General features: G+C 33.6%; 1 protein-coding gene across 1 annotated transcript; it reads left to right on the forward strand.

Moving 5' to 3' along the window:
• The first annotated feature begins 5608 nt into the window (after nt 1-5608).
• LOC122595124 (plasma membrane ATPase 4) lies at nt 5609-13937 on the forward strand. The gene is made up of 14 exons (XM_043767440.1): nt 5609-5858; nt 9557-9676; nt 9766-10002; nt 10093-10854; nt 10944-11066; nt 11148-11252; nt 11343-11652; nt 11747-11985; nt 12066-12180; nt 12271-12431; nt 12520-12693; nt 12777-12959; nt 13195-13376; nt 13468-13937. Exons 1-14 carry the CDS (start codon nt 5802-5804, stop codon nt 13562-13564), a joined length of 2865 nt encoding a protein of 954 aa, XP_043623375.1. The 5' UTR covers nt 5609-5801; the 3' UTR covers nt 13565-13937.
• The last annotated feature ends 328 nt before the right edge of the window (nt 13938-14265 follow it).

Raw genomic sequence — 14265 nt, forward strand, 5'->3', positions numbered from 1 at the left:
TTAGTTTATTAAGTTCATTCTTTACTTGAACATATCCTCATTCATAATATTTTAGCTAAGATTTCAACGACAAATCAAGTCTAGAGTGTTAAGAGTATTGGAAGATTTTAGTACTGAAAAATGTAGGGGTGGAAATTATAACTGTGGATAAACCACATGGGGCTTGGTTGTATATTGTAATTTGTAAGGTAAATAATGGTTCACATGTTAGACAGGCTAAGGAGGGGGATAACCTGTTAATGGGTGGGGACCTGTTGGACTTGCGTTTTGGACGGCACGTGTGAAGAGAGTTGACGACCATTTCCATACATAGGTCACCGGTTCGGGACAACCCCTTTTATGTTGAATTTTATGTTGATATACTGTACTGTATATAGTATGTAACGCATAAAAATAAATAGTACGGGAATTTAAGTTATAAATCGCGCATATATTTTCTATTTTGGTCATTAACTAATTAGTTCGTGAATTAATTAGTGTAAAAGTGTGTTGTTTGAACGTAGAAGTATGTGTTGAACCTCTTTGTGACACTAGACTACTATTTAAAGAAATTGTTTTTTAAAAACAACATACTATCATATTTTTGAATTACATAAATATCTACTTATCTAAGATGAAATATGTTTTAAAAAAACCCCTAAAGATGTATCTAACATACTTAATTCTCTTGATTCGAAACTAAGCCCTTTGCCGAATTTTGACAATTTATTAAAATTTTATTAGAGTAAACCATTATTTTTATCTCAAATGATGATTTGAAGTGTTTATTTTATCGTTGTTTTTTAATTATATCTTTCCATTCATTTATTGATATACTACAAATACTTTTAATAAAATAATCTGTAACATTTGTCATTCAACGCATAAATTAAGTCTACAACCTTTTTTACATAATGAACTTAATATCAATAATCTATATTACCGTTGTTGTCGTTGTCATCATCACTTTATCGTTCACATTGACATATAAACCTCTCTAGTATATCCTATAAAAGGATAAAATTTGAAAAAATGCATGGTATACAAAGCCCAGTTACATTTTAAAAATTAATATACATATTAATAACTTAATTACTCCTTCGTCCCATTTTATTTTCATAATTTTACTTGTCAAGGTGATCCTCTTTCCCTTTTTATCTTCATAATTGCAATGGAAGGCTTTTCAAACCTGATAGGTCGAGCTTATGATTTGGGCTTGATAAATGGGATACAGCTTCCCAACTATGTACCAAAAATCTCCCACCTCTTATATGCTGATGACACCATCCTCATTGGCTCCTTGTCCATCACCCACCTTGCCAACATAAACTGTATAATGACCTGCTTCTATCTCGCTTCTGGTCTAAAGATCAATCTGCATGAATCGAGCTTCTTCGGCATCGGTTTATCCCAATCACAATCTGAAAACTCCATATCAATTCTCAATTGCAAACAAGGGCAATCCCACTTATCTATCTAGGTCTCCCGGTGGGCACAAACATGAACCGTATCAACAATTGGGCCCCTGTCATACAAGTTTTCAAAAAAAGATTATCGAATTGAAAGCCTCTACCCTATCAATTTGTGGTAGGATCACCCTAATCCGTTATGTGCTTGACAGTCTACCCTCCTACTACTTCTCGCTGTACAAAGCTCCGGTTAGTGTTCTTAATAAACTCGAAAGCATTCGTATTTTTTTTTATTTTTTTTTTTGGGGGGGGGGGGGGGGGGTACTTCAAATGCTATGAAAACACACTGGGTCTCTTGGGATACAGTTACTTCCCATGTAGATGCGTGTGGACTTGGGTTGGGTCGTCTTTACACTACTTTACTGTCAAAGTGGTGGTGGCGCTTGCGTACCAAGCCATCTGCCCTTTGGAATCGTGTAATCTCTTCCATTCACTTCTTAAAACGAAATTGTTCTTTTGTTCCATTAAAATCAGGTTTGGTGGGTACTTGGCAAAACATTGCCAAGTTACACACTGAACTCGATACTTTCAATATTTCTTTGCATAGTTTGATTACTGGAAGCATTGGTGATGGCTCATCCATTCGATTCTGGATTGACACGTGGCATGGAAATCAGCCATTATGCTTTACTTTCCCTGCCTTCTTTAAGCTTGAAAAGATTAAAGGATGTCTGATCAAAGATAGGTGCACAGGTAACGGTTTCTTCTCACAATGGGAATGGAACTGGACTAAATCACCATCAACAACTGAAGAAATCCATGAACTTCTCGCCCTCCTCACTAGACTGCATGATATACACCTCTCGGATGGAAAAGACAAATGGACGTGGAACTACAACCCGACACTTCCTTTCTCTATTAAATCAATGCGAAGCTGTATACAGCAGGCCATGTTTGGACCGAAGAACTAGAGCTTTCCTTGGAACAAAACAACATCCTTAAAGGTTAATGTACTTTCCTGGAAGCTAGAGATGAACCGATTGCCCACTAAAAACCTACTCCTTCGAAGAAATTTCTCAATTAACTCTCCTGTATGCCAACTCTGTAACCTTCAAGATGAATCTGCAAATCACCTGTTCATTAGATATCCTTCCGCAAAAGATCTCTGGTCCTACATTCTGGTATGGTGCAAACTCCCGTTACTCAACTCGACCCTAACCCGAGATCTGTTTGAACTTCATAAACATCCTTTAATCACCTCAAAGTTAGCCAAGTACATCAATATTGTCATCCTCGCTTTTGTTTGGACAATCTGGAAAATCCAAAATGATTGTACCTTCTTTGGAAAGGCTCCTTCGCCCAGATATGAAAAAAAAAGAATTTAAGTCGATTAGTTTCCTTTGGATATCCAATAGATTAAACCGTCCCCGTATTGAATGGAACCAATGGTGTAGTTTTAGTTTTAACTCCTGAATCTTTTTCTTCCGTTTATTTTCCTGCTGTATGAACTTTGTATATTCACTAGCATCTTGCTAGTTTTCTTTATAATAATATATTGATTGTTCAAAAAAAAAGTCTTATCCCTTCAACTTTGACAGCAAATACTTTTGTTTGGATTTTATAACACTAGATTGAGTTTTAAGTATATTTTTCATTGATATAAATAATATATAACACAAATAAAATAAATATATTTATGATCAAAATTTTATTTTAATTTTTGTAATGTTAAATTAAGACATTTAAATGGGACAAATGTAATATATCAATTTTCTTTTTGTCTGACAAAGGCGATTATCCACTAGCATTAGACGCACATTTATGTAATTTTCGGTATATTGAAGTCATTTCATTTTTTAATGATAACACTTATGAATACTTCTTCTTGTAATCTTGTTACACTATGTAATATATATATATATGAATGGTACTATTTCTTGGATTTTTTTATCAAGATATTTTGCCATTGTATACGCATGGATTTTCGCCCATTTGCAGCTCCAGTCCTAAAGACCACAGGTTGTTACTTTTGCATGTGCAAAATGCATAAGTTTTTGTATCCACACAACTTGTTATATACGTATTACATTATATTACAGTATTCAATTCAATATCTCATAGTTAAAATGTTTCAAATAATGGGAAGTTAGAAAATATATGAAATGAATCTGGAACCTGTACGTAAAACACATAGGGGTATACAAAATCAATTATATAAACCTATGCAAATATGGAAGTTGATCAGAAAACACACAGGGGACAGAAATTTAAACCGTACGACACGTACGTATGGGTAAGATCACTCTAGTCCTGTATCATGTGATTCACTAGAGTAATTGTTAGAAAAGTAAACAATACACTTCCTTAATTAGTTTATTCGTTACGAGAATTATACTCAGATGCGACGATCACATAAATGTTTATAGTAAAATCTAAATTTGTTCGATCACTACAACAAATTTAATTTTAGTTTGTTATTGTGAGCTAGAAAAAGTTAATTTTAGTTTGTTATAATCTAGATTGTTAAAATTTACAAAAAGTTAATGATTATTGAAAATAGAAAATGTTTGGAATTAAACTACAACCACACTACAACAATACCCAATTTCTAAGCAGGATATGGTGAAGGTAAACGGTAGACAGTTTTATCTCTACCCAAAGATAGAGAAGTTGTTTTCATAAGGACCTCTGTCCGATAGGTAAAGGTAGGAAAGTGTAAGGAGTTTAATTAGCATACATGTTGGTCAAAAAATAACATAAGAAGATATACCTGTTTGACGAGTATTACCCGACTGACTAACATACTTTAGCACAAGTTTGACAATACATATACAATGATAAATATAAAATAGTTGACTTTGGATAGATAAAAAGGATAATTTAAATATCAAAGTTTTAAATAATTTTATAAAGTTTGAACAATCTTAATAAAGACGTATAAAATAGTTGTATATATTTTATAAGGGGTTCATTTAACATTTTTCTTATCTTATATTAATTACAGTTATAACAAAACTAATACCATTGCGATAATAACTTTTTGATTTCTATAATTAGATATCTTGTCATTCGAACTTTCCTAGTTTAATATTACTTGAGTGACAAGTGAAAGACTTTGAATGCAGTCATATAATATAACCAAATTAAATCGTGTAGAACTGTAGATCCGAGCAAAAAACATTAACCTTTAGCTTGAACAGATAACATCTCACTCGTTTATAACTATATGTAACATCTTCTAAAATTAATAGTTCTATAATGCCAATACTTTTTAAAAAAGAAAAAATTATCAGATCTTTACAGATTCGAAAACAAATGGATGCAATCAACGGTCAAGTTAGTAGTGACAACAGTTGGCTAAATGCAACTTACACATTTAACTTTTATACTTTAAAACGATTCTTAAACTTTAAATAGGTAAGAGAGTATTTGTAATTAAGTTTTGTATGAATTATTTGATTATTATGTTTGTAAAACACAAATAATTATAAAAACATTTGCCTATAAAATTGATTATTTAGTTTGCTTAGAGAGGAAAAAACAATTTTGAAAAGCATTTATGAACATACTTTTTGAGAATACAGTTTAAAAAAAACATAAAATTTAATTTGAAAACACCCATAAGTATGTAAGTGTAAATATAAAATTACAAAACTTTAATAGCTAATTAGAATCATATTTCACAACATAAAGTACTTTTTTCCCTCTACATATATTATTATAAATTAAACTTAATCCCATTTAATTTCTTTATTTAATGTAACAAATTAATATGTTTGTTTATATAGGTCACATGAATAAAAAAAAAAAAGTTTTTGTGTTCACATGAATTTACCCATAAAAGTAGCCCAAAGTGTTGATCTCGATTGTACTCTATAAAAACAAAAAAGTACGAAAAGATAGACTTACCATTACCTGTCCTTTCACAACAAAGAACATTTTCGATCTTATTACCAAATTTCTTTATATTTGAACGTGCATTACCATAACAAAACTCTCAAGAGACGTATTACAATAAATATCTTTTCTTAAATTAACTTTATTATTATTAGTAGTATTATTTTATAAAAAATAATGTTAAATACACTAAGAGTTGAAAAAACAATAAAATAGTAATTAAAAAAGAAAGGGGCCACTTGGTGAAGAGGCTGTATGGTGATGGTATAAAGAGATCTCCTCCCTATATACATATACCTCAGGTGAACACCCCCCTTGCCTCACACAATACACACACACACTTATCCTTCTCTCTTTTCTTTTTCTCCTTGGAGTTTTAAATATTTATTTGAACTCCATTAATTGATCGATCAGCCATCTCGCATTCATTCATGTGCGCGGTGGTGACGGTGCTATAATCCAGTTGCTGCTGCTGCTGCCGCTATATATCTATTTTGATTATTATCGGTGTTGAAGATGGGCGGTGAAAATGCTCTTAGCCTTGAAGGCATCAAAAATGAGACTGTAGATCTGGTATATACTTACATCACTTTCATTATCTCATATATCTATTATATACGATTTCAATTCAATACAGTAATACACACATATATACATCTATATCTATTTTATTCAATTTTAGATTACAAAAAATCTGTCATCGGCGTCAAAAATTGCATGATAAACTACTATATTTTAATAAATCAGTCAATCAGGCAGACTTCTATTTGACTATATATACATATACATGTATATCGTTTAGCTTCAATTTTGGCTCAAAATTACTAGTCATACTACAATTGACTGTATATGTGTATGTATACATCTGTGTGTGTATATATTTATCTATATATTCTAGCCTCAATTTTAACATTTTTAAACTATTAAATCGAACTTTGATTCACGGTTTGATGTATATATATGTATATATGTTAGTTTCAGTTATGGTTGAAAATCACATGCTTAATTTAGTTACTTTAGAATCACAACATTTCTGTGATTTACAGTAGTAGTAATTGCTATGGAGGCGACTACATGTGACACCTTTCCTTCACAATCAATCCACCTGTTTGTCCGGTTAAAAAAATACTAAAAAATTGATTCTGTTTTTGAATTAATTAAGTAGTAAATTAATTAATACTAATGGACAAATTAGTTGTCTCTTTATTAGAATTAATAATTAACTGTTTTCTATCTGTTTCACGGATTCGATATCACTGCCTATTTTTTAAATAATTTTTCATCATTTTGTTTGATGCTCTGTTTTCATTTGAAACATTTTTCTTCCGTACTCCTTGATTGATGTTCATTTTTTTTATTAATATTTTATCATCATATACCTTGATTTGATTTTACTCCTAATCCGTCATTATCCCTCTAATTGAGGAATTTTTAGAGTTTTTTTTTTATTTTTAATATTGTTATAAATGAATATGTACAGCTGAAGTTTATCTATACTTAAATGGCAATATTTTAGGAACAGATTTAAATTGATTTTAGGAATACAACTGCATCTTATTTTGTTTGGTTGACAGATTTTTCATTAGATATAAGTGGAGAGTACATCTTCTGGTGAGTTAAATATGAGTATAATTGTATAAAAACAAACTCCTCATTTTCGTAAATTTGTTGTCCATCTTTTATTTTACTGTATGTATTAAGATAATTACTCACCTACAAATTCAACCAATGAAGTAATCAACAAATGGTTAATATCAAATATTATATTGATATTATGATAGAAATTTTCAAAAACTATATAATTGTTGTTTAAATTCCATAATTTTGGAACGGATCAAGACGTGTTTAAAGGTATAATATTCGATGGGTAACATACATACATGACACATATTTTGGTGAAACCTTTAATGCCAAAATAAGCATAAGCAATAAAACATATTATAATATGATCATGAAAATTTCATATAATGAAGTAACTAATATTTGTCGGTAACTGCAAGGCAAATATTTTAACTGAAATAGTAGAGTTGTAATACAGAAAAAAAAGGTAAAAATAAACTAAAAAGTAATATTAATAGTGGGAAAGAGAGTCAGAATAGCACGGTACAGGACGATTGAGTACGTTGTGGTACCCGAAAACTAACTTAGATGCTTTTAATTTCATTGTTTCACTTTTGTTAGCACTTCTGACTAAATAGAATCTGACGCAGTTCTTTTGGATTTATGTAAAAAAAAAAACAACTTATTTTTATGTTAAAAAAATAGTAGAGAAATATTTTCATCTTATTATTAAATAAGGTTTTGTTAGTGACAATCCTTATAGTTGTCAGTAAAAACTTAAGTGCATTAAAATTTGTACCTTGCTGTTAGAAAAATCAGGGGACGGTTTTTAGTATATAATGTACAAGTTTTTAAGCATGTAATATGTTGTTAGTGACAACCTTTAGGTCTGTCATTATCATTTTCCTATTAAATAGGGTTTTGTTAGTGACAACCCTTAGGATTGTCAGTAAAAACTAATTGGGTGCATTAAAATTTGTACCTTGCTGTTAGAAAAATCATGGAACGGTTTTTAGCATATAATGTACAAGTTTTTAAACATGTAATATGTTGTTAGTGACAGCCCTAAGGCTGTCATTATTATATAGTTGATACATATTTATAACTGTTTTATACTTTGTTTAAAAAAAAAAATACAAGAGCAAAATTAATACTCGTACAATAATAACAAGGAAAATACAATTTTTAAAGATAACATTGATTGCGTTTTAAAGCATTAAATAAAGAAGTTATTGCTGTTTGAAACATTTGCTACAAAGGGGAATACTTCAAAGAGAGAATGGATAGTTTGAAACATTTGCACTTAGGGAAAGAACCCAAAGAGAGAATGCCTTATATATACTTATAATAATATACTATAATTTATGTTTTTACCAAAAAAATCGTTATATTTAGGGATGAAATATAGGATGTAGTATATGGAAAATAAAAAGAGAGTAGTTGCTTGGTCCATGCCTACACTTATATTTGGCATGGAATTCTGTCGAGTAACTGCTTTATCATGGGAAATAGTTGCAAGCACATAACCTTTTTGGACTTTTTCTTTTATTGGATGCCGTGCCGTTTTTGATTGGTTGATAAATATTCAAAACAAATAAATAAATAAATAGAAAAGTAATACATCTACCATCTAGATTAGCACCTTCGTCGTGTGTGGGTCCATCCCTTTTTTTGGGTTAGTGACAAAGTCAACTTGCGTTATTCAACATCATGTTCTCTTTATTTCTTTTCCCTGCTAATCTTATTTTTAGTCACCCGTGCCCGTGAAAATTGCCGTGCACCTAATCTTGACACGTCACGTCTCTATATAAAATTTTTCAGTCAGCCATTCCTATTTATTTGTTTGACCATTTAAACTATTCTTTTTTAAAAAGGTTTGTCTGCATATTGATTATCATCATTTTGATTTCATACTTAAGTGTTCAAGGAAACCCAGTTCAAAAATGACGGAATATTTCTGTTTAAACAATTTATATGAGTATCACTTTTGTATAGGTTACAAAAGGATTAGTAAGGGTATATATATCATTAAATATATAATACGGAGTAATAATTATGTTTTACTTAAAAAGTTAATAAATTTAAAGGTGAATATATATCTCACTTTAATTTTAGTAGTGTTCTTTTTAGGTATGCTTAAACATATCTTGTTAGCATGCTTGATAAACCATTAGCTGAAAGGAAGTTTAAGCTTTTAGCTGAAATTGCTACCATTATATGTAACATTATATTTATACAAAAAAATAGCAAAACCAACTGTTGTGACCAAGTTATTATTAGAATTAGTTTACTAAGCATCTCACTCTTAATGATATCTAAGTGATGAAGGACACTGAATTTGTTAACTTCCAATCTGAGCACATATTTCTGCTAAACACAACAACAACAACAACAACAACAACAGGACCCAATCCCTGCGCGAGGTATGGGGGAGGTAAGCTGTAGACAGTCTTACCTCTACACAAAGGTAGAGAGACTGCTTCCATAGGGACCTCCGGCCACATATTTCTGCTAAACAATTTTGGATAATCCTACTAAAATATCTAATCTTAAAGTTATTAAATATAAATAGCTTCTTATGCATGTCCATTATATGCCCTATGCAATAAGTAACCATTGTAAGTTTGTGACTTTTATCAATCACAGTTGCTATGTTATATGTTTTTTATAGTGTTAAAATCTGATGTATCTTATTAACTGTGCACCTGCAGGAAAAAGTACCAATCGAAGAGGTATTTGAACAGTTGAAATGTAACCGTGAAGGTTTGAGCTCCGATGAAGGAGCCTCAAGGCTTGAAATTTTCGGACCAAACAAGTTGGAGGAGAAGAAGGTATATTTGATTATTTTGCAACACCTTGTGCTATTACTTTCATACTTTTATATCCAAATGACTAACAAGATTTTCTTGGTTGATCAAAGGAAAGCAAGCTCCTCAAGTTTCTTGGGTTTATGTGGAACCCTTTGTCATGGGTCATGGAGGCTGCAGCCATCATGGCAATTGCTCTGGCTAATGGAGGTGGGAAGCCACCAGACTGGCAAGATTTTGTTGGTATTATGTGTCTGCTTGTTATTAACTCCACCATCAGTTTCATTGAAGAAAACAACGCCGGAAATGCTGCTGCTGCCCTTATGGCTGGTCTTGCACCTAAAACTAAGGTACTCAACCTTTTCCGGGATGATGCTTTGAGTAATCATACAAGGCTTTTATAATCTCGTTTTCATGGTGATTTTCTTATATGTATGCAGGTTCTAAGGGATGGTAGATGGAGTGAACAAGAAGCTGCCATATTGGTTCCTGGAGATATTATAAGTATCAAACTTGGTGACATTGTCCCTGCTGATGCTCGTCTTCTTGAAGGTGATCCCTTAAAGATTGACCAATCTGCCCTTACCGGTGAATCTCTCCCTGTTACCAAGAACCCGTATGATGAAGTGTTCTCTGGTTCAACTTGCAAGCAAGGTGAACTTGAAGCAGTTGTCATCGCTACTGGAGTCCACACTTTCTTTGGGAAGGCCGCACATCTTGTGGATAGCACAAACCAAGTTGGTCACTTCCAGAAGGTGCTAACGGCAATTGGAAACTTTTGCATTTGCTCTATTGCTGTTGGAATGGTTGTTGAGATAATTGTCATGTACCCAATCCAACACAGACCTTACAGACAGGGAATTGACAATCTTTTGGTGTTGCTTATTGGAGGAATTCCAATTGCTATGCCTACTGTTCTTTCAGTTACCATGGCTATTGGATCTCACAGGCTTTCACAGCAAGGTGCCATTACTAAGAGAATGACTGCCATTGAAGAGATGGCAGGAATGGATGTTCTCTGCAGTGACAAGACAGGAACATTGACACTTAACAAACTTTCAGTTGATAAAAATTTGATCGAGGTGTTTGGCAAAGGTTTGGACAAGGAACAAGTTTTGCTTTACGCTGCAAGAGCTTCCAGGACAGAAAACCAAGATGCTATTGATGCCGCCATTGTTGGAACCCTTGCTGACCCCAAAGAGGTATTCTTTCTTTCTCTTTTTGGATATAAAATTGAAAGCCAATATATAGTGAATGTGGAAATGGCTTATTCATTTGAGTGTTTTTATAGGCAAGGGCTGGCATCAGAGAGGTCCATTTCTTCCCATTCAACCCTGTGGACAAGAGGACTGCTTTGACTTACATTGATGGCAGTGGCAACTGGTTTAGAGCTAGCAAAGGTGCACCAGAACAGGTAATGTCTTCACCATCATTCACTTGCTAAAAGGATTGTTGAAAAATAAACACTCATTGGGCCTATTGAATGTTGAATCAGATCTTGACCCTCTGTGGCTGCAAAGAAGACCTCAAGAAGAAAGTGCATGCAATGATTGATAAATTTGCCGAACGTGGTCTCAGATCTCTGGGTGTTGCGCGACAGGTTTGCATCAATATATTGTACTTATGTATAGAATAACACGTCATGTTTCTTAGCTAACCAATGGTTATTGTTTGTTTGGTAAACTTGTAGGATGTACCACAAAAGTCAAAAGATAGTGCTGGTGGTCCATGGGAATTTGTTGGTTTGTTGTCTCTCTTTGATCCACCAAGGCATGACAGTGCTGAGACCATTCGAAGAGCTCTCAATCTTGGTGTAAATGTCAAGATGATTACTGGTGATCAGCTTGCCATTGCTAAGGAAACTGGAAGAAGGCTTGGAATGGGAACAAATATGTACCCTTCCTCATCTTTACTCGGTGGACACAAGGATGAATCAATTGCAGGACTTCCCATTGATGAGTTGATCGAGAAAGCTGATGGGTTTGCCGGAGTTTTCCCTGGCAAGTCTTCCTTCATCCAAGATTTTTTACTTTTCTTTTCAGTTTTATATTTTGTTCTTATCCTAAACATGTACACATTACTTCTAATATACAGAGCACAAGTATGAGATTGTGAAGAAATTACAAGAGAGGAAACACATTTGTGGGATGACGGGAGATGGTGTGAACGATGCCCCTGCTTTAAAGAAGGCTGATATTGGAATTGCAGTGGCTGACGCTACTGATGCTGCAAGAGGTGCTTCTGACATTGTGCTTACCGAGCCTGGGCTCAGTGTGATTATTAGTGCTGTGCTTACCAGCAGAGCTATTTTCCAAAGAATGAAAAACTACACAGTCAGTCCCTCTCTTTCCAGTAATTCTTGTACACACTTGATATGTCAAGGCAACATGTACTAACTAATATTTTCCCTCAGATCTATGCAGTTTCTATCACCATCCGTATTGTGTTTGGGTTCATGTTCATTGCTTTGATATGGAAGTTTGACTTCTCTCCCTTCATGGTTCTTATTATTGCAATTCTTAATGACGGTGAGTTTTTAACAAGTATACTTTAGCAATGATCGTATATGACACCAAAAATTTTAATAGGGTTACTGATTTGTTTATTTTGTTTTGAAGGAACCATCATGACAATCTCAAAGGATAGGGTGAAGCCCTCCCCATTACCTGATAGCTGGAAACTAAAAGAGATCTTTGCCACTGGTGTTGCACTTGGAGGTTACTTAGCTTTGATGACAGTTATCTTTTTCTATATCATGAAAGATACCGACTTCTTCTCGGTAAATAAAAAGCTCCATTTCATTTACATAACATTATTAAAACATTCCTCTTTCCGCTGCTAATTTTGTGATGTTTGCGCCTTTGCAGGATAAATTTAGCGTGAAATCTATTAGAGATAGTGAATATGAGATGATGGCTGCTCTATATTTGCAAGTCAGTATTGTGAGCCAGGCTTTAATCTTTGTCACCCGTTCTCGCAGCTGGTCATTTGTTGAACGACCCGGGTTCTTGCTAATGGGTGCCTTTCTAGCAGCACAACTGGTAATTTTCTTTTAGGTTCTTAACTTAAAAGCTTCTTGCTGGAATCTTGCATATGCTAAAACTTTTTATATGATATGTTTCAGGTAGCAACTTTGATAGCAGTATATGCAGAGTGGAATTTCGCAAGAATTAAAGGAATTGGCTGGAAATGGGCTGGTGTCATCTGGCTTTACAGCATCGTGTTTTATTTCCCTCTTGATATCATGAAGTTTGCCATTCGTTACATCCTTAGTGGCAAGGCTTGGCTCAGCATGATTGACAACAGGGTAAGTTTCATCAATAAATATTCTATCATGAATAAATGTGGCAAGATGGGCGGGTTTGGTAATTGCTACCACTTATTTTTGCCAGGCTAAAAGCCCAAACCAGTCTGAGTGGGATAGACCCTCAAACACAATTTTCTTTTCTCGTCTTTGTTGTAGTTGCATTAACACACTCATCAATGCTAATGTTTTTTTTTGTTTGACCCGTTTAACATTTTGATATGTGTGTGCTGTACAGACTGCTTTCACAACAAAGGAGAATTACGGAAGAGGGGAGAGAGAGGCTCAATGGGCTCACGCTCAGAGGACTCTACACGGACTTCAAGCACCTGATACATCAAACCTTTTCAACGAGAAGAGCAGCTACAGAGAACTTTCTGAGATCGCTGAACAGGCCAAAAGACGTGCTGAAGTTGCAAGGTACTTAAATGTTATATAGCCAAATTTTTTATATTAAGGTTCCATATTTATATTTCAAAGTACTTACTGAACACTTGGATTGCTGATGCAGGCTTCGTGAGGTACTTACATTGAAGGGTCACGTTGAGTCAGTGGTGAAACTGAAGGGGCTTGACATTGACACAATTCAACAACATTATACAGTATGAGGAACTTTTGATAAAGGAAAAGGGTCGGGGTTTTTTTTTTTACCTTTTAACTCATTACAGAATCGAGGCCAACTAGATGATCATGTTTCAACTTTCAACCATGGGGAGACGATGTGCTGCAATTCAGCCTCGAGTATTTAAACTTTGTGTTATCTTGTGAATTTCTTGAGTACCCATAAAGGGGTTTGTATTTGGTCGCTTCGTACTTGTTAGCATTGAAGCAAAGTTGAATGTTTTCTATAACGTAGTTTCTTTTCTCCCCCCTTGATTCTGTTTTGTACGCGTTCCTCTTTGTTTTAATGAATCAATTATGTAATGAACAAAAACCAATGGTGCAATTGGTGCTTATAATCTACAAGGTTTACGTGAAGTATTTCATCTTGCAATATGTTAATCCGCAGATGTAGGGTCTTAAAACCCAAAAGATTACATAAATCGAATAAACATGTAACATAAGTACCATACTCCCAGGAAATTACAAGTTTATGTGCTAAAATTATAAGACAAATTCAAGTAGGTTACTATCTATGTATATGGATCCATTGGGGCAAATAAGGAACCTATTTTAAGTTATGTACTTATCTTGGAAACCACAGAACGGATTTTAGCTAGGAGCTGTTCTAGTTAGAGTACGACACGTTTAACTAGAGCATGAAATCCCCTATATAAATAGATGGGATGTAACTTCTTGTCTATTCTAT

Source organism: Erigeron canadensis, chromosome 4 (genome assembly GCF_010389155.1).
Source record: "Erigeron canadensis isolate Cc75 chromosome 4, C_canadensis_v1, whole genome shotgun sequence".
In the NCBI taxonomy this organism is placed as follows: domain Eukaryota; kingdom Viridiplantae; phylum Streptophyta; class Magnoliopsida; order Asterales; family Asteraceae; genus Erigeron; species Erigeron canadensis.

What these genes read in the sequence shown, in the direction of transcription:
- LOC122595124 (XM_043767440.1), top strand. Translation starts at nt 5,802, where the DNA reads ATGGGCGGTGAAAATGCTCTTAGCCTTGAAGGCATCAAAAATGAGACT. An exon ending in GTCTTGCACCTAAAACTAAG is followed by an intron (nt 10,003 to 10,092) that starts GTACTCAACCTT and finishes ATATGTATGCAG; the next exon opens with GTTCTAAGGGATGGTAGATG. An exon ending in CCTTTCTAGCAGCACAACTG is followed by an intron (nt 12,694 to 12,776) that starts GTAATTTTCTTT and finishes GATATGTTTCAG; the next exon opens with GTAGCAACTTTGATAGCAGT.